This window comes from Cyprinodon tularosa, unplaced genomic scaffold (genome assembly GCF_016077235.1).
Source record: "Cyprinodon tularosa strain WSP-4 unplaced genomic scaffold, ASM1607723v1 ctg201, whole genome shotgun sequence".
NCBI lineage: Eukaryota > Metazoa > Chordata > Actinopteri > Cyprinodontiformes > Cyprinodontidae > Cyprinodon > Cyprinodon tularosa.
This window is the reverse complement of record NW_024038739.1, coordinates 720110-747598: the sequence shown is the minus strand read 5'-3', so window position 1 is coordinate 747598 and position 27489 is coordinate 720110. Positions and strand designations below refer to the sequence as shown.

At 36.2% G+C, this 27489-nt stretch overlaps 1 protein-coding gene across 1 annotated transcript in view; it reads right to left on the bottom strand.

Annotated features, from left to right (window-relative positions):
* The window catches only part of armh3 (armadillo like helical domain containing 3), a 39398-nt gene extending 18703 nt beyond the window's left edge, over positions 1-20695 (bottom strand). The window contains exons 1-21 of the mRNA XM_038284728.1: positions 20574-20695; positions 13801-13910; positions 13647-13703; positions 13097-13243; positions 12695-12802; positions 12478-12570; positions 12287-12361; positions 12090-12176; positions 11856-11912; positions 11722-11765; positions 11202-11262; positions 11077-11123; positions 10130-10205; positions 6744-6837; positions 5201-5302; positions 2473-2531; positions 2318-2383; positions 1943-2012; positions 1419-1479; positions 1237-1325; positions 137-219 (exon numbers count right to left, since the gene is read on the bottom strand). Coding sequence (XP_038140656.1) covers positions 137-219; positions 1237-1325; positions 1419-1479; positions 1943-2012; positions 2318-2383; positions 2473-2531; positions 5201-5302; positions 6744-6837; positions 10130-10205; positions 11077-11123; positions 11202-11262; positions 11722-11765; positions 11856-11912; positions 12090-12176; positions 12287-12361; positions 12478-12570; positions 12695-12802; positions 13097-13243; positions 13647-13703; positions 13801-13902 — 1578 coding nt within the window. The 5' untranslated portion in view covers positions 13903-13910; positions 20574-20695. The remainder of the gene's footprint in view (positions 1-136; positions 220-1236; positions 1326-1418; positions 1480-1942; positions 2013-2317; positions 2384-2472; positions 2532-5200; positions 5303-6743; positions 6838-10129; positions 10206-11076; positions 11124-11201; positions 11263-11721; positions 11766-11855; positions 11913-12089; positions 12177-12286; positions 12362-12477; positions 12571-12694; positions 12803-13096; positions 13244-13646; positions 13704-13800; positions 13911-20573) is intronic.
* Between the last annotated feature and the right edge of the window lie 6794 nt (positions 20696-27489).

The following is a 27489-nucleotide window of genomic DNA, read 5'->3' as shown; positions in this document are numbered from 1 at the left end:
CTGAAAAAGTTTCAGGAAAAAAATACACACATTTTATATTAGATGAAACCATAACTGATCTCCAAATGTCATTAAAGGAGCACTAATTGGTCTATCAAGCTCCCATCTCTACTTTGTGTGTCTCAGAGTTCCTCACCAGTAAGGCCAGGTAAAAGATGTTGTGCTTGGCCAGTAGTGCGGTTTCATTGGACAGCAGGAACTTCAGCAGGTTGATGAGAGCTGCACATAAAGACACTTGTATTAAAGAAATAATGAGGATTGTCGCCTCCCAGCAGAGGCAGATAGCAGCAGCCTGTGTCTTCATTAAGGTGGATAATGAAACTCAGGAGGAGGGAAAGCCTTTCAACACCATAGCAAAGCTCTCTGCAAGATTTTACAGAAGGAAAAAAAAAACCCATCATGGAAACTAAAATGAAAGCCTGCTCTAAATAAACGGCAACACAAGCTGGCACAACAAGACACCGAAGAAAGATAAAAGCATCCGGTGTTTTAATTCGCCTATTTTTCGTCTACAGGTTTATTTTCTGTGAAGCCGTTATCGCCGGCAAGAAGGGCCAGTCGATGTTATTCAAGGCATTAATGTGATTATTGGTCTGATTAGAGAAATTTGTATTCCAATGAGACGCAGTGTGATGAGGCCATTATAAGCTGAAATGTTACCCTATTGTGTGTTGACCCAGCTAAAAGTAAGTCCTCCAGGATGGATGGATCTCTCTTCAGAGGATCATTATGCAACCTCAGTGATGCAATACTGTTTTAAAACAACAAGCACATTGATTTAATAATAAAATTGGCTTATTCAGCCCAAATAGAACCAAATTACTCCAACTTCAGAGATAGCATAATATATTTATTTATCTGGTTTGTCCAAAAAGTCTCAAAACCTCATTAGGCAGATGAAATAGTCAAGTCATTACTAGACGTATACATACTAGCGACTCAATTTTTACGATTCGTCTGTTGAAACACTGAGGAGAAATCAGCTGCTGATTGACTTACAGGCCAAACAGTACCTCAAAATGCAATCTTTTTATTATCCTTAGATAAGATTAGATCCACACTAAAGCACTAAAATTAAACTAACACCACTCTTTTGTGTGAAAGCTGATACTGAAGGAAGTACTTAAGTGTTTATAAGCTGGAGTTTATAAATGCTTAAGTACTAGAGACCATTACTATTAAGAATAATGTTTTGACGAAAGAAACAGAAAAACACAAAGCTAAAGATCACTTTACCTGACCACAGCTCTCTCCAGGTGTAGTGTAGCCGGATTCTGCATTTCTTCTGGTAACACAGCAGTTTGTGAATGATTTGTACACAGCGTCTTCACAAAAAAAAGAAAGAAAATAATTTACTATATATGAGAAGTGAACAGAAAATTAATTACAAAAATGTGCTTGGGATTTTGCATTTTTACAAGTATAGATCCATAGGAAAATCCTTCATCATATGAGTGACGATAAACTCCACCATTAGATCTGCAGAGAACAGAAAAATTAGAACTGTTAGAAATAACATACATAACATGACATTTTCAGGAGTTTATTCTAGGTAAAAGTGTAGCTTATTCAAAAATTGAAGAATAAAAAAACAAACATTACTTCTTTCTGTACATGCCCAATGGAATTACGTACCGGTAGCTAAAGTTTATAAATGTAAAACGCGGATGGATAACAAATAACGGAGCTAAATATTTATATACAATGTTAATGATTAAACTATACAAAATGTGCAGATCTAGAGCCAAAGTTAACAGAAGCAAAAAAAATCACTGATTTGGGAAAAGAAAGTTTTTCATGAATCTTTATTAAATTATATATATATTACACAAAAAGCTGTGTTTTCAATATTAAAAAGTAAATATTTTTTAATTGACTCAATGGGTTTGAAGAATGAGTGTGTTTACAGTGGAAAAGTTGTTTAGATGAACAGTTTGGATACCTAGAACAGCACAGACCAGTGGTCGTGAGGGGATGTTTTTGCCCGGGGTTTTTTTCCGGTGTCTCATCGGCTGAAAAAAAGAAAAGAAAAAAGAAATTAAATAATCTACTTATACAAGAGGACTGACATGTCAATTATCAGTTTTAACATCTTAGAGGAGTACATTTTACTTTTAATATCTGTTTGAACATGAAGATCGTTGAATGGTATCCTCACAGACTTTATGTCTAATTCCACTTGAAAAAAATAAAAATAATGATATTGAAAAACAGGTTCCAACTCTCCTATGTGTGCCTGCTTCTTTTAAAAATACTCAAATATCATGTAGAACAGTTGAAACAGCTTAAATTCCCTTCCTGACAACCACAAACTTACCATTTTGTGGAGGCTGACTCTGAAGTTAATGTTGTCGTCATGAAGAAAGGCATCAGCATACTGGTCCTGTGGCAGAGCCAATCAAAAACAAAGCTGTTCAGACTGTTGGCCAATTTAGCCAGATTTAAACATTTCAACACAGGGGAAGCTCCAACCTCAGCGATGCATGTGAGGATGATCAGGCACAGTCTGGCACTGTTGAGTCGATGCTCATCTGTAAATAACCCAAAATCTCTTACTTTTTTTCTTAGACAACTTTGATTTACAGGAATCTCTAAAGAATTTCCTTCTCATAGATACTCTGAGCACTTCTACAAAGTATTCTGAGAGTCTAAAGAGAATCAGAGCAGAAGTCAGTCTATAAAAAAGAACAAAAAAAAAACACTTTATAAAGCACCTTTGCGGACATCAACTGTGAATACTGCTGTATACCCACAGCTGGTTACATTCACAAATTTCCTCTGACAAAACGGATAATGCAAGATAAAAAAAAAAGATAAAATAGTTACAGGCAAATGCTAAAGGTTTTCATGACAAAGGGGATATGTTCAGTCACATTAGAGCACATATTATAAGTAGCAGCAAAGTGGTGTCTATAACTGTGCAAAAAAACCTTTTTTGTTCTTAGTAAAATCTGCATAACAATTTTTTTCTTTTCTTTCTTGGACTCCAAGAAAATCCATCTGGTGAAGGGTGTGTGAAGTGTTATGTGTACCTCAGATTTAATAAAGCATAATATTAGAGCCTATTTACTGTTCTTTTGCTGCCTTATCTCTCGACTTTGTAAGTGAACTAAAGGTTCAAAGGATTTCATGACCAGGGTTACTGCAGACAATTCTCAGGTACATTTTAGCACACTTCATGTTTTGTTCTACTGAAAAGCTTTATTAAGAGCCTCATTTAATTTTCTAGCAGAATGTGGTACCTGCCACACTGCCAAAGGTACTTAAAACCAGATCAGTAACGATGGTGTTACTGTGACTGACTGGGCAGCAATTTCACCTGACAGGAAACCAATACAGAAGCCATCTAGGATTATCAAGAGGGGAAGGTATTAAACACTTTACTGAATGGATCTGAAGTCAGCTTCCGAAGCAGCCTGGAGTTCCTGATCACCATAGCAGAACCACAGCTTGATGGCCTCTATGCCAGGCCACATTCCTGCAGTTCATTCATGCAATAGGAGCCCCAAGCACTAAGTACAAATAAATTGACATACTTTTCAAAAGCCTTAGACATTTATGTTTGAAATATATTTTTGTAGAATTTTTTTTGAGACAATGAATTTGGATTTCCATCAATTTTAGCCCATAATCAGCATATTTACGATGATTTGAAATATTGCACTATGTAATGCCTCTATATTATATAAGACTTTCACCATCTGAAATGATGGAAAGCCATTTCATTCATATTAAATAAAAAAGAACAGTTAATAAATCATTTATAAATATTCAACTAAACTAAACCATTCAACTAACCATCAACTAAAGGAATGTCCCCATTGTCTTTTTAAATTCATTTAATTTAACAATTTTGATATATTTGTTCATTTTTGTATTACTTGGTTATTTTTGTATTTATTTTACTTCAAAACATCCATCCATCTTCTCCTGCTAAATCAGTCAGGGTCACAGTGGGTCTGGTGCTCATCTCCAGCGGTATGGAGAGATCCTGGACAGGTCAGAGACACGCAACCATGACGAAACACACATCTAAGGACATTATAGAGGTGCTACTTAACCTAAAAGTCATATTTCTGGACTCTGGACGTGTTGAACTGTGATGTTCTGATTGAAGGAAAACAAAAACAAAAAAAAAAGAAATAAAACTTTACAGACTGGTGAGAGGTTAGGATGCTAACGAGACTTTGTTCTAACTGTTTATAATCAGTAACTGGATTTACCATGATACCTAATAATTACCGAGTATAAATCACCGGTTATCTGGTGGTGCTCATGGCTACACTTCACTGACAGAGTTAAAGGGAGCAGCATCACTTGACTTAAGCCCTGTATTAAATCCATTATTTAAAAAGTATGTATCTGAGTGTTAGCAAGGTAAATATTAGCACTTTTTTCTTGTAATGCCATTTGTGACAATAAAACGAGTAATAGGAAATATTTAACTTCGAAGTATTTCAATTTTTGCTGTAAAAGTAGACATAACTTAAACTAATATTTACACAATCAGCCCTAATATTGTACTAATAATACTATCACTACATGCATTAGTACTACTAAAATTATTTTGAGAACTGCTAAAAACATATACAGCTGGAAACAGAAAATATGTAACTTGACTTTAATCTTGTTCAATTAGTTTTCTACTTTGACTATATTTAAACAAACTTTCATCACAGATGAAAAAACGTGAATTTGCACACAAATAAAATGATCCTATTTCTTTATATGTACATTTATATCTCTGTAGCAGTTAAAATATCCCCCCGTCATGCTTGAAAGTTAGACTCTATACAGGTATTAGTGTTTTAAACATTGATGTAAATTTGTTTAAACTGGTCTGTTCATCGTCAACAACCTTCCTTACAACACGTGATGTAAACTGTTCTTGGCTCTTAACCGGCCAGGAGTAAATTTTTCTGTAGCAGTGGTTTTCTTTAAAGAGAGCAGATAAAAATATATATAAATATATATTTTTTTTAAAACACGCACACAAATGACTCGATCTAAGAGGAGTTCTGGCTTTGAACCAGAGCAGGAAGTGCATCGCTCTAAAAGGGTTATGATTCGCCTCTGCTGTCCAGAACCATTAAACACTGAATGGTTATTTAAAAGAAAGAGACATTGAAGATTAACAGATGGCGGAATGACAAATTATTCAAGACAAAGGGAAAAGGAGGACCCCAGGCCATCTGTTTACCTTTCGTATCCTGCATTACGATGGAGGCATACTTGAGGAAGGTAATGAGAAGGTTGCTGGTCTGCAAGTTAGGATCCAAGGGCAACTCTGGGTTGTTCATCACTGCATAAAAAGCAGAGGAATTTCAAATGAACTTATCATAAACTTTAGCTGTATTATGTCATCAGACCAGAGGATTACAAACAAGTGTGCACATGGCTGTATCTGGTCTTAGTAGAAGCCCCTGTAAAAATGGTATCAAAGTAGCCTGTGTGTGGCACCAACATTTGTGTTTGAAGCTGAATGTAAATATTTTATAAGAAAAAAGCTCTCTGGTAAGCAGTAATGGAGGGAAAGGCAGGCAGAGAGGAACAGCTTTTAATAGTTAGAGCATGTGTTCATTTTAAATGACCTACTTTTAAACATGCTAGCTCCCATTAAACCTGGATCAACATTCATGCTCTCTTTTCTAAAGAAAGGATTTATATTATGTAGTAATCTGGTTTTTACTAAGTCAGAAGCACTATTTGTGTTACGTAATTCATTGTTATTTGCTACAGTAAAGGTTTTCTTGTAAGTGTGCTTGTGACAGGCAGGCTTTTAGCCAGCTACCTCTTAAAATGTTGTAAAAATGTATGAAACTAAAAAGGGGAAAGAAAAGCACTTCTGCACTTTATATAGGCTGATTTCATCACATCTTCTATTTCTTAATAACATCTAAACTAATGTTGGAAAACTAAATAAGACTATAAGAAAGACAAGAAATTAAGAATTTCGTCTTTTCTTCAACCCTAAGTGGACCTTTAAAGATCCTTAATATAGACAGATTAACTTTGAGTGATTAGCATGGCACACAAACATATGGTGATATTTTTACTTTTTAATCCCACAGTAGAGAAAAAGACAGTGGTTGACGGGAACAAAGGCACGCTGTGTGTGTGTGTTTTGGAGTTGGCATCATTCATGTGTGCCGTGTTTGAAGCCCTACTTGTTCCTGTCAAACACTGTATAAAAATACATTTCTACTTTTAATATATGTAGTAATCAATGTGCAGTACAAAATAGGCCTGAATTAATGTCCAAGGTCACAAAATCTATAAGAAAATCAAACAGTTTAAACATTTTCATAGACTTCAGTCCATTCCAGATTATATAAAAAAAAAAAATAGATTTGCTGGGGGAAAAATAGATTTCCATAAGTAGGAGGAGCAACAGTTCTGATTCAGTTTGGGATATCACAATTTTTTGTAGGTTAACTAATCTTTGTCAATGTATTACTTCAAGATCTTAAGATTTTTTTCCCCCAGCTTTTATTGTCATTACACTGTCACAAGTACAGAGCAACGAAATTCACTCTCTGCATTTAACCCAGGCAGTGAGCTGCCATTATGCGGCGCCCGGTGAGCAGTGTGGCGTTAAGGATCTTTGCTCAGCGATCCAGAGTGGCAGTCTCAGGTAGTGGGGCTTAAACTCAGAAACTCAGGATTCCAAGCTGTATGCCCCAACCACTAGGACACCACTATCCCAACTCTTTCCAGTGGGTATTTGGAAGCGAGTATCTTACCATCTAGGGACGGGGGCGTAGTGCCGAGCGGTGTTGTTGGTGTAGTTGGAGTGGGAGTGACAGGTGTGGTTGGGATGTCAATCTCAGGATGGCTCTGTTAAAGACAAGAAACACAAAGGTTCTTTAACATAAGGGGAAAGAGCAGTCACATTTGCCCATTAATGTTAAAACTTCAGGCACATTAAAAGTATAGAGAGAAGGGCCTGCAGGGGTTGATGTTAAGGATTTTTACCACTTGCCCGACTTTCACATTTCATTTGCCCAGAAACAATTTTTACTTGCCCAGTATAATGTTTGATAAATACAGTTCCTAATATTCATTTTTGTATATATATCAATGAAACATGTTTGTTTTTTTAAATGTTTTTTGTAATTCAGTATTTTTTAAGTTTACAGGTTCCTAGTGTGTATATGCATGCGTCAGATAATGAACTCAAGCCTACATTACCGTGTTAACATGCTTTTCCAGCCTTCCTGCACATTCTTTTCAAACTAAACTTTGCTTTAAACTGTTGTGTGCTTGGAAAAATATAAATTGTAATGTTAAAAATCTAAAAAAAACTTGACAGGTTAAAAACTTAAGATAAATCACAAGACAGAAGTCAATGTCACAAATGAATCACTTTTATTTTAGGGTCACGGTATGTTTATACAAGATGATACTATTAATATAATGTGACTTTTCTAGAGAATCATTATACAGGGTTTCCACAGTCTTACATAATTTCAGATTTCCCTGACTTTTAACTGACTATGGATTAGTTTTCCCTGACAAAATAAATGCAGCAACAAGACAATAATAACAGAACAGGTCACCAATTTAACATGTTTAGCTCTATAACATTTAAATGCACCTCTCCATTTACAAGAGAAAAAAATTTTATGAAATTTTTTTTATGTAAAAAAGACTGCCTTATAGGAATAGTACACCCAAAACATGATTAGCCTTCATTTTCTACTCACCCCCATGCTGAACTAACCTGACAACAGCCAGATGCATGTCTCGCTCCGCCTAGCTCCGCTCACATACATCTGGGAACCCGCCATAGGAATTGCCTTTACTGAAGGCTGGGCCTTATCAAAACTCCTTGCATATGATTGGATAAGCCACTTGTCTGTCATCTTTATTGACGTGCTATTTCAACCACTCACACCGAAGCTAACCCGTGACGCTGTGAGAGGAGGAGCCATTTGGTAGATCAAGCTCTTGCCAAATCCGGTCGGGAGAAGGGCGAAAACATCGTTTCCACCAACAAAAGCCTTCAAAGCCGTTCTCTGATGTTCTTTTAATTAAACAATATCAGATAGATTGGACAACACAGAAGAAATAGCAGCTTCAATGATAACGCTTGCTTCCTCAATGCGAGCCGCCATTGTTGTTGGAATCTCACGGTCGCTTCTCCACTCCAGGACACACCCGCCCTGCGTCCTGATTGGACAGACCATAAATTCGGTTGGGGAAATCACTTTCAATGAGCGGGTTCCCAGATGTATGTGAGTGGAGCTAGGCGGAGCGAGACATGCATCTGGCTGTTGTCAGGTTAATGCTGAACAACACTCTGGAGTACTTTTTTGATATCTCAAATGCATCTGGAGATCTGGGAGGCTTCTTGCTGTCTGCTGACATTCAAATAATGGAGGTCTATGGTGCCTGAGACAGAAAGGTCCATAAAAGTCCACAAAAAACGTGTCAATATACCTCCATACTGCTCGTCCAATGTATTCCAAGTGTCCTGAGTGGGTAGCGTCCATAATTTACTCGAAACGAAGTCATTTAGAATGTTTTTAGAGCATAAACAGTAGTGTATAGGATTTCCTGAAAGCGCGCACATGCGCGTTCACGACGCTACGGAAGCCGGCAGACCAAACCAGATGAAAGTGCGCATTCAGCGTCTGCTCTGGCAATAATGCAAGCGTAGAAGAAGAAATGTGCTGTTTACCTGTGCAAAGAAAGAAACAACAAAAGAAAAATGTCTGAGGACTTCAGTGTTGAGGAAGAGCATGAGTTCTTTGCCGAGCTGAATGCGCTGGTTTGGTCTGCCGGCTTCCGTAGAATCGTGAGCGCGCATGGGGGCGCTATTAGGAAATCCTATACACTACTGTTTATGCTCTAAAAACATTCTAAATGACTTCGTTTCGAGTAAATTCTGGATGCTACCCACTCAGGACACTTGGAATACAATGGACGAGCAGTATGGAGGAATATTGACACGTTTTTTGTGGACTTTTATGGACCTTTCTGTCTCAGGCACCATAGACCTCCATTATTTGAATGTCAGCAAACAGCAAGAAGCCTCCCAGATCTCGAGATGCATTTGAGATATCAAAAAAGTACTCCAGAGTGTTGTTCAGCATGGGGGTGAGTAGAAAATGAAGGCTAATCATGTTTTGGGTGTACTATTCCTTTAAGATACCCATATTTACACTGTGCGCATGGCATACAATTATGCCAATTTTCTTAATATCTGACCGATAATTTTTAATCTAGGGTTATCTGGGTGGTGGGTGTGTCTTTATGGGCGCCAATTCCCGGACAAAAATCACGCCATCTGGCGGAAAATCTCACGGCTTTTTCAAATCACGCGAGAATGTGTACAAAACAACAAAAATGGCGCCAGCAACGCATGTGGGTCCTTTTTTAAGCGAATGTCAGTGATTTACAAGTAATTTTGAGTGATAAATAATATTTTTTTTGATCGGGCAAATGCAATGAAATTTGTACTCTCCCGACAATAAAAACTACTTGCCCCGGGTGATCAGGCAATGGTTAACATCGAGCCCTGGCCTGGTATATTGCAAAGACAGGCAATCAATGGGATTAAAAACGCTAAAAAGGAAATCATTCCTTGGAAAGAAATGAACAAATGTCCTTCAGTTTGCATTTAGGGAGACTAAAGTTAAAAAATGTAAAAAAAAAAAAAAAAAAGGATTGTGGGAGTTTTTATGAAAAACAAAAAAATTATGAATGCCTTCAGCTTCTCCCTTTTTCAGGACTCACCACGGTTTCCTAATTAATCAGGATACATTACTAAGGAATACATTGGTTGTTAACATTTTTTTATGACTATTATACATGCTTTTATTCATTTTTTTATATTTACATTCCATATACTTATGGTAATGATTCCATTCTGGTTCTCTGTTGGTCATAAGCAGAGGAGTTTGGGGAGCTCTGCTCTACAGCTCTGTGGTGTGGCTTTATTTTGCCCTTCTAAATAAAAGGGCAAAATAAAAATCTAAATAATCCCCAAGTCACCTCTTAAGTCTCTTCTTTAAGCAACAGAGCGGGTGAAAAATCTAAGATCAATATTAAATTCTTATCTAGTCCTGTTTAAAAATGCCCAAATCAAGCATCCGTCTAAAGAAAAAAAAAATTATCATCTTACCTGAGCCAACACTGTGATGAAATTTCTGTTAAGGTGGACTGCCTCATAAAGTGCCAGCAGAATTGCCTCATTTGTCCTTAAATATGGAGAGAAATGATTCAAGCTGAGCACATACAATAATAAAAAAGATTTTTTTCTGGCAGCATTGAATAAAACTACTATTAGAGCTCATGCAGTTACAACTGCCTTCATCTTTAATTACATTATCCCAAGGATGCAACCAAGGCAGAACAAGGAAGTAAAAAATATTAAGCAGCCAAATCAATTTCCACATGGAAGATAACAGGTCCAGAAGCTGAATCTGAAGACTCTGGGTTAGTTTGCCTCTTGGCTAAATTAAAACCCAAATTTTATCTTATATTCACAAGAAAACATCTGTGTGTATATGTACATAACCACTACTGTCAGTTCATTTCTATGGGTATTTTTAAGTTATTATGGAGATTAATTATGCTAGAAGGTTTTAAATCTCACATGTAGTTAGGATTAAAAAGTATGCTACTTTCTAACGTATTTATATTCAACCTTATTTTCACATATTGATTTTGTCTAAGCCAGTGGGCATTTCCCAGAAAAAAAAAAAGACAGCAATACATCTCTGCAAGCTATTGTTGGTACATAGCCATTGAATTCACATTACCACATCTCCCTACAGCAGACTATAAGTAGATAAAAAAATGGCTTTAACTTAGACAAATTGGTAGGTGGTCTAGTACAAAAATTGTAAACTTAAAAGAATAAAGCCTTATGAAATATTGCTGTTCATTGTTCCTTAAATAGTCAACTAAAACAATTCAAAATCACAGACAATTTTTTTTAAACAAGAAAATTTATTTTATTTTGGAGCTATTTGAATCAAGGACAAAAGCACAGCAGCAGCAATAAGATTCACAACGATAGCATACGAAAACATGAGGCCTAATAATGTCTATAAACATTGAACTTACTGTACAGAGAGTTTCTCATCAACATCTGCTATAAACATGCTGCCCACCTGTGGAGAAAAGGACAACAGCATGAGTAATAAACTAAGATTACTACTCTACAGCTATGAGGCGGAAGTGGAACCTACCATGCTAGTGAGGGTGGAGAAGAAGCCACCCTGGCTTTCCTCCTCTTTATCTTTGTACTGTCTAAAATGTAAAAAAGAAACAATGGAAAAAAAGGACATTATGAAGGTATAAACCAAAGGTGAACAACACCATGAGAGAATCAGTGATCATTGTATACAATTAAGCACAAATTTACAAAAAAACACTCCATGGCTTCTAATATATGATCTTCGAGCAGTTCAATTTAAACACACTAAAACAGGTTTAATGGAGCCATCGCCCTGATATGTCCGCCTCTACATGCAAACTTTCTTCATAAACAGCACTTTAACATCCACACACTATCTGAGCTGGAAGAAAGAGCCATTTCAGACTACCAAAGCAAACAGTAAGAAATAAATATCAAAAGACTTTATTCTTTTCTTCTTTCAGCGGAACAGAAATAGAAACCATAATGATGCTAGCAGCCTAAGCACAGACACAAACACACACAGCATTATGAAAGGCCAGCTCTGACAAATGGAAATGTAAAGATGTCACCTGTTATATTCTGTCAGAGCCTGGTGAAGGACTACACCCATTCCCTGTGAATAAAAATAAACAAACCGTAAGGGAATTACACAATCAATTTGAATGAAAAGCTCACCTGCTGCAACAAGCTATAACATACTTACATCCAGAGTTGGCTCATCATCCACAATGGAAAGTTTCACAATGTATGGATTCACAGACTAAAGAAGAGAGAAAAAATGAAGAACAAAATAGAAAATATGAACTTAGATTTTATAATGTCTGGCTTAAAACTAATAAAAATAGTAATAAAGAAATACAAGGGTTATAATAAAATTCAAAACAAACAAACAAACAAAAAAAAAAAAAAAAACAATACAGCACAAGCTAATACACACCTCATATTTTCTGTAGTTAACTAGAAGTGCCAGAAGTACCACAGAATCATAACCATGCTGCCCTCTACTGGACGGATCTGAGAGAATCTGTGGGGGGGTGAAAACAAGTTCATTAAACCAAGGGCTTGTCTGTTATAAGAATGAAAAAAAATATATCAAAATCAAAAACACTTTTTAAATAATTAAAAATCCCTTACTTGTAGAATAGCTTCGAAAATGCTGTTGATCATCACGTATTCCAGTATTGTGTTCTGGCTGATATTATCTGTCACCTGGTAATTGGATTTTTCCACATTTAAGCGAAATGTTTCAACAATCAAAGAAGCATGTATGTAATCAACACAAGAGAATTTGTGCGTTATTTTCTTAATTCTATAAATTTTCCTACCGTGACCAAACAAAGTAACAACTTTAGGCAAAGGCTTTTCAGGCTCTCTGAGCTGTCTCCACAAAGAAGACTGTCTAACCTCTCCATCAGATCCTGAAGGAGACAAAAAATATATCAAACTCAAACAATAAAGCTCCAGAAAGTCTTAGTATTTTATACTCATTTCTCATATTAATTGCACAGAGCTTTTCGTCTTTTAATGGTTCCTTTTACACACCTTCATTCTCTGCTCAGCTTTGTCGAAGCCCATGAGCATGTTAATAATGTCGAAGCCGGATGCAGACTTATTCTTCTGATGAACCCCTCGAAAAAGTGCGCAGAGTGTCTGGCGAGACAGGCAGAGAGATATGATGATGCTGAACAATGTCAAATCCTTCCTACTGTATATATACAATTTTTCTACAAGTTATTGTAGCTGGGTTTGAACATTCCAGTTTTCTGGAAATAAGTGTGTGATATTTTCCTTTGAATTTGCATATAACCCTTTTTAGATCTTTTTTTGTGTTTACATTTTGCGGTCATAAATCAAGTTTTATTATATAGAGAAAAAAAGACTTAATTTAGAAACTTAAAAGAAACGAATCTGAAGTGATCATCAGTATCAGAAGGCTTCAGTTACCTGCAGGGCATTGACCACTTTGATCTGATGCTCCTCTCCCAGAGCCTGGACGCAGTGGTGAAACAGAGAGTTGATGTTGTCTTGAATACGTTGCACTTCCTCGCCATTTACGCTCTCCAATTTGGACTCCAGGTACTCCAAGTTAACCTAGAACAAATGAATTCAGGAAACGAAGGAAAAAATTATTTACAAAAGCTCTTAAGGTCTAATGTGGTGCATTTAAAAATAAGCTACCATAAGTTTTACAAATACAGAGAAGAACAACAGTGCCATATATTAAAAATCTTTCTACCTGGAATATTAATAGTCCTACTGCAGCCCAATCCATTCAGCCTCTGGTTGAACTGTGGCTGACATAACCGAATAAGCCCTCTCCCTCTTTTAACTCCAATGAAGTATTGCAAACATTGCATACTACTATTATTCATTGCAAATAGCCTTAACAGAAGTTTTCTCTGAAAACATCCTACCGATACCAATGCTTACCAGACCAAAAGACAGCTTTAGAAACATCCCTGAACACATTTCTGGTGGGGTTTATTATCTTTACCTTCATGAGAAACAGCTCATCCCAGAAGCGAGGGTTATTTTTGGCTGGGTCTTCTTTCTAAATATGCATTAAAAAAAATGACACCATCATCCAACACTTGAATATTTACTAATTTCCCAAAAAAAAACTACTATTCGTCAGCTTTTGTACTCACAGCAAAGATCTCATCATACATCAGAACCACCTTCTCTTTCAAAGGTTTTTTGGAGGATGACGTCCGCCGCAGCAGCCCTGCTTTCTTCTCTACTTGAGACATGACTAAGTCTGCAAACAGAGCGAAAATGGAAATGAAACGATGAGCCAATTTAGGAAGCATACACCGACAAGTCAAAAGGTTACCTTGAATTATCATTAACAGATGCTTCAAATAGAATTCAGCTGCAAATTATCAAAATGTGCTTGAAAAATCCTTTATATAATAAAATTATTCAGGCAGAAGTGTAGACGTGGCCATTTATTTTGCATTTCTTTATCCTAACCATATAAACCAAAACGTGGAAGGGCCTTTACACATTTCTCAACCACATTTCGAAATTGTTTTTTAAGTGTGCAGAAATAACTACAAGGCAAGTTTGACTGGTGATTACTGAGACTGTGACAATAATGCCAGTCATGGCATATGAACAATAGGGGGACAAAACTACTTGCTGGAAACAACCCCTATTTACATTCCAAAGCCCTGTTTAATCATTGTTTCATTAGCCACACCCATATGATCCGGGACACGGTTGACCGAAGGCATGGATAGAAACATTTCTTAATGCAAAGTGAGAGTATCACAAAAGGGGTTTACACTAAAAAGCACAAAAAGCTGAAATATTGTTTCTCCCAAAAATAAGTATATTAAAATGCTGTGTATTGACAAGGCTTAAAACTTTGATTTGATAGAGCTTTAAGTTAAAAACAGAATGATGTTTGCTTAGTAGATGGGTGGGTAGAGAGGTAGGTGGAGGTAGGGTTTGGCGTTATATTGAATATAATTGATGTATTTCGAATTTTCCCACACACGATAGTAAAAATGACTATCGCAACCATCGAGTACAAATTCGCATGACGACATTAATGGATCTATTTCACTGAGTTTTATTTTTCCCCCATACACTTTGAATGCATCATAAACCCCTCCTCCAAACAGGATTAATTTCTGTGTGGCTAAAGCAACCGGCAAATGAAATATGGCGACAGTAGGTCGTTCAGCTGAGCAATATACGGCAGTAGTTTTTGCTTTTCACACCAAGGATGTCGAACAAAAGGCAGTAATTTGTAAGACCAAAAACCGTTGCTGTAAAGGGTAGGAGTGCAAATTTATTCCACCACCTAAAAAGTGCAAAATGAAGAATGTATTTAACTCTGCATGTCAGTGGACCAATTAAAATCTGCACACGAATTAAAACCTTAAATAAATCAGCTGTAAAGCAGATGACATTGAACTCGTCATTTGAAAAAGCGATCCTATATGAGAGAAAAAGGAAGACCTGGAGGGAAATTAGATGCTACTTATTACATTATTTAAATGTTTTTAGACGCTCCAATATCTGTGATCTAATGTGGTCTTGTTCAGAGATTTTGAAGGCCTTCTATAAATGTTCTCAATTTTACAACTGTTTTGTGCTTCTTTAAAATAGCCAGCACATAAAGGTCAATGCAAATAGTTAGGAGATGTTCTTATCATGTTCTATTTTTTGAAGTATTTGGATTATTTCTACTTTGGTTTTTGTAATAGGAGTTCAATTTCTTTTTTCATTCTGTATGTTTTTATTACGCACAAAGACCCCTTGTTTATTTTGCATTTTATTTAGTGTTGCATGGTTTTGCTGCGTTTCCTGTTTGGTTTTTGGGATCTTGTTAAAGGGGTAATACTGACACCGAAGACATAATATGGCAGTATAATTTGTAAAAGGTCTGAGCTGGTTAAAATAAAATGTTTTCAATAAGAAACCAAAAGTTTGAATGAGTGTATCAGTTCAATTTTATGCACTCTATATTGCGATATTAGATTTTCTTCTTATCGCCCAGCCCTAGGTGGAGGTAGAGCGTTAACAGCCCAATCCAGCAGGGGAGAATTTCGGTCCAAAAAGACATTTCCCCTTGCTTTTACCTTGGCCCTACTGTGACTCTACCCTTCTAACAACCCATTCAAAACAGACAGTTATCTGAGCTAGCTCCTATATTTATGCTGCTATATGTTTAGGCTGCTGGATGACAGAGACCACTTTTCATCATTCTGCTTCATGCTACAGTGCCTTGTGAAAATATTCAGCCCCTTTGAAGTTTTTCACCTATAGCAACATTTCAGGCTTCAAACAAAGATATAACATTGTCCTAACATTGAATCAACAACTCGGGACAATGAGGTTTAACTAAAATTATGTGATATTTTAATCTTTAGAAATAAATACTGAAGAGTGGGGCATGTAAAATGAATTCCCTTAAATTTTAGTGCATCAAACTCTCTCCAGAAGTTCAGTGAGGATCTCTGAATAATCCAATGTTAACCTAAAAGACTGATGATGATAAATAGAATCCACCTGTGTGTAATCAAGTCTCCATATAAATGCACCTGCTCTGTGATAGGCTCAGAAGTCCGATTAAAGCACAGACAGCATCGTGAGAAACAAGGAACACACCAGGCAGGATGGAGATACTGTTGTGAAGTTTAAAGCTGGATTTGGATACAAAAAAAAAAAAGCTTTAAACATCCCCAGGAGCACTGCGCAAGTGATAGTATTGAAATGGAAGGAGTATTAGACCACTAGTGATGGCCAAATGAAGCTTCACAAAGCAATTAAGCCTTACAGCTCAATGCTTTGCCTAATGTTTCACTAAATGCTTATTTTGTTGCTCACTATTGAACAACACAGACACTATGGCAGCCCTCGTATTTCAAAACTCAGAAAACAGCAATGTCTGCAATATTGTCAGAATAAAGTTTTTGTTATACACCCATCCTTACTTTTTTTTGTTATTATTATTATTTCTACCAAAAATAATTCTAATGTGTTGACAGTCTGTGACACTTGTTTTTCATAGACTGATTTTTGCAAAGATGGTGGACTGTTTGCTTTCTATTCATGACTTATTTCATGAAAAACTTTAATTCTAAATTCTATTTTCCTGGGACTCCTGCTTGAGATCCTTTATAATTAGTTGCTCACAGAGGTTCATTCTTTCAACAGCATTAAGTCTATTTCTTCTGTGTAAGACGGTGGCATTGCTGTTCAAACAACAAAATGCCAAATTTCTAGTGGATGAGTATTTGGGTGTTAAATGTTTTTTGACAAAGGATAAGACTTTTTTTTCACACATTCTGGTTTAAGGAGGTTTCTTCATCGGCTAATTTAGACAGTTTAAACAATAAGTAATACATTTAAATAGATACATTTAGACAATTTAAATGAAATAGATAAATATAGTCGGATAAATCTAGGAAAAAAATACTGTACTACCCAGGCGGTGTCTATTTGTAGTGTATGATTTCTTATGTATGGTTCTGTAATGCCAGAGCATTGATTAGGTGTCATTATTGTAGACACAACAAACACTGGACCTGAGAAACAAAGGTTATATGTCCAGTGACACAAAGTAAGTCCTACTGATGCAATTGCCATCAGTTAATGTGCAAACATACCTTATTAAACTGTGTCTTGTGCAGTCATTTCAAAGTACTTCCAAATGGGAGAGGTCTTCCTTTCTTTTGCAGGCTTCATTCTTCTCACGATAGTTCCGTTATGATAGGCCTATTCTCAGATGCTATCTCTGCTGATGCAAGACCAAACTACCTACAACAACCCACGAGGCAGCATGTTTCATTGTGCTTTTATTTTAAAATCTGGCACGCGAAATGAAGCAGTGACGTGTTTACAGGAATGTCAGGCAATGCATCGGAGTTGGGCTTTATTAGACACGTCCCTTTTTTCTTGGTACATACCTCAAAGTCTGGCTTTATCTGTACCATCACTACAGACCACTGCAAAAACTACGGAAATCCTTTACATTTTAGGCTCAAACAAGGAGGAGACTAATCAGAGATGCAGCAAAGAGGTCCATGATCACTCTAGATGAACTGCAGAGATCTACAGCTGAGGCGGATGACTCTGTCCATAGGACAACAATCAGTTGTGCACTGCCCAAATCTGACCTTTATGGTAAAGAAAAATCTACAATGGAATGGTTCACAAATAAACACATCCAGGTGTTAGAATTGCCAAGTCAAAGTCTATACTTTAATCCAATCGAGAATCTGTGGGAAGAACTGAAAACTGCTGCTGACAAACACTCTTCAAACAACTTCACTGAGCTTAAGCGGTTTTGCAAGAAAGAATGGGCAAAAATGTCAGTCTCTAAGTGTGCAAAGCAGATAGACATACCCCCAATCGACTTGCAGCTATAATCTTGGCAAAAGATGGTTTGTTCCTGTTGTGGAACTGCTGCTGCCATCAACACCTTTGATTACTAATGTTGCAGTTTTGCCTGTTTTTCAGTGTAGTCCTGTTTCTTTTAGTGAGACTAAAAGTATGTGCTCTCTTGAATCCTCTGACAAGAGAATTGGCTTGGAGCTTGTCTGCCTGGCCGTCTTTCCAGGACAGGGCCAACTGATGAGCTAACATCACAAATTAACAGTTACCTTTTGTACATGTGCTTCTATTAGCTTTAACCCCAGTCAGCCTCTGCAGAAGGCCGCTCACACTGAGCCTGGTTCTGCTGGAGGTTTCTTCCTCTTAAAAGGGGGATTACCTCATCCTCTACTGCTACATGCATGCTCAGTGTGATGGATTGCTGAATGACAAATTGCAAGTGGAAATCATTCCAAGCTCATCCAGGAGGAGCATGTGTTGCAAATCAATGACTTGATGCAATCAACTGGTATTCCTTGACAGAAACTTTTGACCAGTCCAACTGTATCAGCTCTGTAGTGCCTTGAGATGAAAGTGTTGTGAATTGGCACTATATGCATAAACTGAATTGAACATAAACGTATTTATCAAAATGTAGTAGTCCTAAGAGAAGTCCTGACACACCGTAATCCTACATGGGGGTCAATTGCCCAGCCCAATAATTGCAAAACTCCAAAAAGCATACAGATGATGCTCATGTTCACTGTAGTTCTTTTACGGAAATCAAGGCAGACCTATCTCCCGTCTGTAGTCCCTGTGTAACAAGTATTCTGGGCTCCTTAGAACCATTTTTTCCCATTCTTTGAGCCGGTTCTAGATTTCTGCAAAGCTCCAAGTGACAAATTTTAATAGCCACCAAGTCTACTTAGTGAAATAATCCTCTAAATACAGAGAACCTTGACCTCCCGTAAACTATTTTACACAAGATATCAACATCAATTATTTAAAACACCTAAGATGTTCATTACAATTTCCCCAAGAAACAATTTTCTCAAACTCAAAGACCTAAAAACAATTCCCATTTCAGAAGCTACATAGTATCATGCCCATCCTCTTAAAAACTAGAGAAGTTTCCTCTGGCTCATTTTAAATCCACAGAGATTTACAGCAGCATATGTAATCTGAAACATCGCCTGGGATCTGTTTTCTAATTAATACAAACATTGTGAATATTAACCTTTTTTTTTTTTTTTTTTTTTTTTGCAGTCAGTAAGTTTAATAGGGGAGAACTAGCATATTTATTGGGTAAATATGGTACAATCATCATGGGTCACAATATTTACATTGGTGGCATTTTTCAAAATGGCGATACTAGAATTGGACATTGTTTGGATCACACATTGGATGAATGATGTCTAATTATTACAATGCAAAAGTTTCTATTGTATTCCACAGCAATACAGTTACAGTGATCGACTGATTTAAATCTTGACAATTTGATGATTGCAACGATTTTTATGTCATTGTGCAGAGCAGCTATGGTGTTGATTTATATGTGTGATCATTTGTTACCTTTTTTTTTTTAAATAACATTTATTGCAAGCATGATGCCTTTACTCAGATGGTAAGGTGTACGGTTAATTTATTCAACAATATTATCCAATCGGTAACGGTCAATGTATTCAGTCTCTGTACCAGTATTGGATTGGATTGGAAAAAATTGATTGGTACATCTCCAGTTTAAAATACACAAGTACATGTCCTGAAAAAAAAAAAAAAATACATTAATAAAATGACTGTATTTATACTCAAGCTGAGCCCAGACAAAATATTTCTGAGACCAAAATGTAATTTGAACTTCAAACATAAGAGCTGCACAGTATCAACTAAAATTGATATAATTAATTCAGCAACAGGAAAGTCACATTTTAAGAAAAGGCAATATCCCAACAGTCCCTCTTAAGTTACTAGGATCATTAAGCTGCTAAAATGACAAATAATTAGTTTGTGTGTTTGACTCTGGGCTGCTGTAAATCACAGCATCAACCAAAGGTTCAGAGTCAAACAAAGTTAATATTTCACAGACTCTAAATAATTAATAGACGCAATGGCCTTTTCTCAATAGTCATTAGCAGATCTGTAGTTAACAGATAAGTCAGTGTTTCGACACAGATGCTGGTTAGTTAACAGTAGCGGTTGATCCTGGCCATTATTAATGAAATAAATCCTGATCAGTCGTAAATGGAAACGGCTGCTAGCTACCTTAGCTTGCGAGCCACTTCTACAACAATGGTACATCTAAGCGACAACAGTACACAAAATACTTTCATCCAGCAGCAAACAAACATTAAATCATATCTAGCAAACATCTTAAATTGCTCGCTGTAAAAAAACAAAAAAAAAAAAGGAACTGGGTATTTATGTAGCTATTTGGCAGCTATAGCTAACATTAGCTAGCTAATGCCTACCATTATTATTTATGTTAGCGCTAGCACTGATTTAAGAGTTACGAACTAAATGGCAAGCATTACCCTAGTAACTCCTTAAAACTCTTTGTTTTATTGTTCATATTTGCCAAACGACATAGACGTACCTCAGTCAAGCGAGCCAAATGTCTGCGGTAATGAAGTTCATGAATTCCTTTGGTAGCAGTAGCTGTTAGCGCACTGTTAGCATCCTGTTCCTGGTCTTCTGGGTCTTAAAGTCCAACAGTTTAATAAACATCCTTTGATTAAAATTCTCTGTAACATCTTCTTTTTATATATATAAAAAAAGGAAATAAAATAACATTATATAAATTTAGAAGACTATACCCTTGGACAGCGTTTGGACATGCACACCAAATTAAGTGAAATAGTTAAACCATATGAGTTCAATATTTATAAGATGATCTTTGCTCAGGAAGGGCAGGCCCAAGGTATAAGCAAACTAGACGGTCATTTGGGGCAAGATTCACAAACAGTTGCCAAGTATATTGATTTCTATATGATAATAGTATCAAAAATACCACTTTATGATTAAATTGTGCATTGCTTTTACTTTGATATATGTTTTATTGTGTGGAACTCGTTACTTTTATGTGCAAATAAATGTTCTATCTTTTGTTGGTTCTAGGGGTTCAGGATGGAACACGGATGAGGAAGGACAAGTGTCAACTTCTCAAAAATAAACTTTGGACAACAATCTGATAGTGATGGAGGTGCACCTACTACAGAGATAGAAACCTCTCAGAACTCCCAAACTATGAAAACCTCTATAGATAGCCAACATTTTCCAGAAAAGAGCCATCCTAAGGCAGCATTTATAAAGTTAAAGAAAAATTCTTATTTTGACATTATAAATAATTTTGCAGCCAGAAAAGCCAGGAAGCACAGGTGTAAGTTTTATGAGTGGGTTAAGGGCAAATGTTGGGGTAATGTAGTTTAATATTCTTCAAATTTAGATTTTATATATATAACAGTGTATATTTAAGTAATTGAAAGAACCAATAATTAAGCTTAAAAAAAGTAAACATTTTTTAACTGGTTTTGGGTAACTTTTGATCACTGCTGCACTTTAACAAATGTAAATGTTCTGAGAGGCTGTACAAAATGACATTTTGTTTTGTATACACTGTGTGCACAAAATTACAATTAAAAAAATGCCTAAGTCTAAGTCTTTAATTATTGTATATTGGCATGTGCTTAATATTTATTATCTTAATATATTTGATAATTTCTGGCTTTGTAAAATTAAATCAATTGTTTTAATTCATCAAAACCATTGTATTTGTTGTCTTTCCACCGACAACTAATATGTTTTTGCATGTTTCCATTACAATTTTTTGTAACCAAAAATAATCAACCATATGATACTATTACAGTAAATTGGATTCCAGATTGTTATTGTATTACTTTCTGTAATGCTAAATGAAATAAAAATATAGGAACATGGACACAGCACTGAAATAGCTGCAATGATTTTATAGTAGGTGTAGGAATGATCTGATCTGACTGTGGATTGCAGCTATCTATTTTGTTTTCAGAAACAGAGACTCCTAAATGGAATTATGCTAAGGGCCCCATGAAGCCCTGGGCTCAGCTCACAAACTCCCTTTTTAATATCAAGCATATGATCACTGCATGGGTAGATGTTTAATTTGAAGTTTTAATTCTACTCTCAGACTAATGATGTACATTATTCATCCATCCATTTGGTATCATGCGGAGTCACTGTTGCCTATCTCCAGCTGTCTACAGGCGAGTACAACATGGACAGGTCGCCAGTCCATTCCAGGGCAACACAGAGCCAAATAGGGCAAACAACCATTCACGCACACACCTAAGGAGAATTTAGAGAAGCCAATTAACCTAACAGTCATGTTTTTGGCCTGTGGGAGGAAGCCGGAGTACCCGGAGAGCACCCACATATGCTCAGGGAGAACATGCAAACTTCACGCAGAAAGACCTCCGTACAGGAATTGAACTTCCTTGCTGTAAAGCAGCAGTGCTACCCACTGCTCCACTGAGCAGCCTGTACATTATTCAATCTGTTTAAATAATAATTTCTGCAGAGACTCGTCTGTCAAATTAAAAATAGCCAACATTTTAAAGAAAATAGATATTTAACATAAGTTTCACCAAAGCAATTTTTTTCTGATGAAATATTCTAATCTTAAATGTGTTTTTTTTTTTTTTATCAACTGTTAGCAGACTGATTAATAGAAATGAAGGCCTGGAATTTTTAAATGTTGCTTTAACAAAGGTTTGTCCAATATCTGTTGCAAAAACAGTTGTAGAAATTTAGAAAAACTTAGATAAAGTGATCCCCTATAGTGGTAGCATAATGTCAGATTAAGTAGAGTTTGTATAATTGGTAACTGAAGAATTCCTGATTCTGGGGGGATGTGAATCACACAAAGACCAATCTCCAAGCAGATTGGTAAAACCAAAAAAGACCCAATTACTCACTTGCAGAGCAACAGCAGAGAGTGGCATCATGATATCTTTAACTCTCCACATCAACAATTTAATTGCCAGCCTGTTGTTAGGCAGGCATACATTGGCGAGAAGCTTGTGTCTGTACTTCCATTTCTGAAAAAAACAAACGTATTCAGGTTATAGAAAGTTGTTTTGTATCTACTTTGGCAATTTATTTCTTTTTTTTGTTTCCTTCTTTTTTCTCTTTAAAGTTTAAAGGATCACAAACTCTGTGTAAACTGCAAGAGAATTGAGTTTGCAAAAAAATGATAACAGAGGATCATGATACGGTAATATAATGGTCAAGACTGTTGTGAATTTACCAAATGATTCTCAATAAATAAAATTTAAAAGAAGAAAAATAACTGAAAAAAAGGCTTTTGAAACTCTTGGCTTGAGGTTTTTCCAGCAATAACTGATCTCAGAGTGTTCGGTGTGAAACAAAGAGGAATTATGTGAAATATACTTATAAACTGAATACTGATGATTGCTCTTTCACAAAAACAACAGTCTAAAACATATAGCTAATTTGACAATTAGCAAATTAACACTTTTTTCTTGCTTTCTTTGAAAAAAATGTTTGCATGGTTGACAATAGTTAGAAGTTATAAATGCTCAGTTATCTCCAGGATATTGGTAGTTATCATGAGATTTTAACTGATACAAGTATAAATTCCCTATTCTCTAATACTACAACCAGTAATTTTGCATCATCTTGGCCTTTTAAAAAAACACATCTTTATTTTGATCTACTTTTGCATTAACTAGAACTTTTATGTCCTGAGTAACCATTTTACCTTATGTCAAGTAATTATTGATTTAGGCTTCCCTTCTAAGGTACAGCTGACATGTCTGTTTTTGTCCTGTTTTTAATCAAAGTGTTTAGATGTAATAACCCTGACCCTCTCTCCCTCTGATAATGACTCCCAGAACCTAAACATGTTCATTTACTCTTCATCAGTTCAATTAGAGCTGTTTGTCACTTTGTGCCTCATCATTCCAAAATCAATGATCTCCTCCTCAGTTTTATTGATGCTGACCAGTGGTTTATTCTCTGTAAACCGCTCTGCAACATAGTTGGCCTCCTCTCCCCATGAAACCTTATCACTGTTTGCAGGGAAATCAATAACGGTTGTGTCAAACATTGTTTGCATCCTCTCAATATCTGGCTATGCAGTTTCCTTGGAGAAGGGTTAATACTAAGATAAAGGAAGGAATAACTATTCTGAGGTATGTTCAGCTTCTTTAGAGAACAAAGCTGCCTAAAACAGTGCTGCTGTTTGTTAGTGATGATTAATAGGATTACCTTGTATGTTTTATGTTTGTTTTCTTCCTTCTGTGAAAAACTGGTAGTTCTGGTTAGGGGATCTATCTTTCTACTTTGTGAACTGCTCTGATTGGTTCACTTTTTAATTTTAACAAACTTAAACTAGTCACTATCCACCTATGGTAATGATCCGTATCTCATCTCCTATAAGCCTGAGAACACAGTTTAGTTCTAGTCCTTTGTCTAGTTAATCTTGTAAAACATGTAGTCTAAAGAAGAGGAAACTTAGCGAAGATAAACTTTCTGCTTTTTTATCTGCTGGTTGCAGGATAGAACAAAGCCTTCACTTGTAGGTAAAGCAACTATTCATATTGCCAGCAGAGTACCCAGCGCTTCAGCCATAAAGCTTGTGTGGTGTCAAGTTTGATGGGTGGTTGGTACAAAAGACCAGTTTGAAAAAACATAGAAAGAAAAATTAAGGATTGTGCTTTTAAAACAGGAGTGGATTGCCCATAATCCTGCACACATAGACTGTGCTTCTCTCAGTTTCCATGTATGTATTCATAATTTAATACATATATAGTTAATGAAAAAAACTATTTTCTATTTTTTCATATTTTATAGTAGAGGAAAAGTATTTGCTTTTTGTCAAACCAAGATGTTTTAGATAATCATAAAAGATAATCAACATATAGTCTGGAGGACCAACTCTAACAACAGCCAGCTGAATCTAACATTCTACTCTTTCAAATTTTTAAGAGCAGCAATAAAGAGGTGGGATGCTCTTTAAATCATATCTTCAAAAGAACAGTCAGATTACTCAAATAAGACGACTGACAAACTTATACAAAAAAAAAAGCGTGTTATTGTAAAAATGAGGGAGTAATAAAGTTGTGGTACTGGTGAATTAACACACTTAACATGTTGAGTAATATTATGTGAAAAATCTATTTCAAATTTGAGTCAAACTTCCATCAATTTTAATCCACGTTTAGAAGATTTTTTTTATCTTATTTTCCAATTGTTTAAAATATCAATAAATACAAATATTTTACATTTTATCTTAAAGGTATAGTGGAGGACTTTTGTGAATTTTAAAAAACTCTCCACTTAAAAAACAAAAATGCAAATGCACAACCCTGTACCTGCTCCCGAGATGGAACGCCAATTAAATGTGTGCGGGAGCGTGCACAAGCCCATTTCTCCTTGGACACACCGTTTAAAAGTTGTTTGCATCACTCATACAAGCTTACTTTCCAAAAGATTTGCAATTTTTCCACCATGTCAGACATCTTATTTTGATGATCCACCTTTAAAAAGGACATTCTCCACTATACTTTAAAAGTACATACATTTGTAATCAAAGTCCTTATAATTGCAGAAGGTGCTTTATCATTCTTCTCTGAACTCAGCTACAGATTAACTTTACAGCAATCTTGCATCCAGACCCGTCTTAAAGTGAAAATGTATCTTTTTATTGGTACCATACATTAATTATTAAGGGCAGAAACTAACAAAATCAAAAAAAATATATATATATATCAAACCAAGATTTCTCTACAGGATTTGGAGAAGGTACAAGTCACCATTCAAACTCAGTTTATGCAGTTTGATTCAAATCCAACAAAAACAAATGTACAAACCAATAACAGAGCTGTTCTCTATTCGACTTTACAGACTCAGCACTGCTACCAAAATACGCAGACTGGATTTATTGTTAAGAGGCTGAGCGACACTGTTGGTTATAAACGAGGCTGTACAAATAAAGAGAATTTTAAAATAAAACTCATAATAAAAAAAAAAAAGATTGTGTCTTAGCCAGTGATGAAACAAGGTAACAGAGAAACTAAAAGCAATTGCGCACATTCACTTAGACATCAAGATGAGATACAGAAAACTGTCCTGGATGCTATGATAAATCAAAATACAAGTGTGAATTTGAAAAATAAATAGAAAAGCTAAAATCATCTTTCCATGGTGCCATTGTATCCCCAGGGGGTTGTCATTTAATTTACACAAGTTTTATTTAAAAAAAGAGGAAGGAGGAAAGACAGCAGAAGGGGAGGGGAGGGAACAGGGTCGTGGGTGTTTTTTCTCCTTTTTCCTATTTTTTGTTTCTTTACATTAGATCGGGATGGCTTTAGGTAAATCTAAGTAAGAATACATTTTATTACAGTCAGACAGAACTTTGCTACTACCTTAAATATACAAGCACAAATACACAAAAAATTCCCAAAAAAAGAAAATAAAAACATCCACACTAAATCATTTCTCTTTTATAAACATAAAAGATTTTAAAAAAACAATATATTTATGGGTGGGGGAGGGGAGGATAAAAGTCCTGCGTTGCTCCTTGGTCTGTAGCTTTTCAGTATTGGTAGAAAATAAAAAAGTAATTGAAATGAAGACGTTTAATACAAAAAAAAAAAAAACATTCTAGGGAAATATATATACTGTATAAAAACTCTTAAAAGATGTAGCTGTTTGTATGTGTGTGTTGTAAATGCTTTCCCTTTGAAAGACTGCAATCACTGTAGTCTAATCAGAGGTGGCTGGGGCACTGGAAATCCTTCAATCATCATCTTCATTATGTGTGTATGCATTGGGTGTGAATATACATGTTTTATTGCCCGAGTGCCTCCAAACAGCCTTCACGCTAGTGTATTAGTTTTAAAAACTGATGCTCAGTTCTGACCCGTCTGCTTCAGCAAAGCCACAAATAAACCACAAACTTCAGGTTTTCTCTCTCACACACACACTCGCTCGCTCACACATACAGTGTTAAACAGAGTGGCTTGTGCATCAGCAGAGCAGACCACAATCCAGAGCTGTGTTTAGATGATGGGTGGGCTAGTAGTCCCTAAGCGACTCGCCACCACAGTGAAGCCGCGCTGCCACCGGCCCGTCCACCCCACCGCGTGAGTGCTCGGTTCAGATAGATTAGTGTACTTAGTTTCATGTGTGGAATAAATTCCTGCTACTTCTCAGTCATGTCAACCCAATCTCCATCCAAAAAAATGAAAATGAGCAACAGCAGATGGGACGTTTTGTGTAAAAGTTGGAGGAGGAGAGAAAGAGTGCTGGGACACAGTGCCTGAACATTTCTCTGGCTCAGTCAGAGGACAGACTGAGCTCCTTCAGGCTACCTGCGGGTGGATCTGAGTGCTACAGCTGTGTTTGGTTTGCAAATCAGACTATGGCCCAATTTTGGCTGCAGTCATGGCTATAGAGGTAGGGTGGGGGCTGACAGAGGGGTCTGTATAGAGGTTATAGGGGCCCGGGCT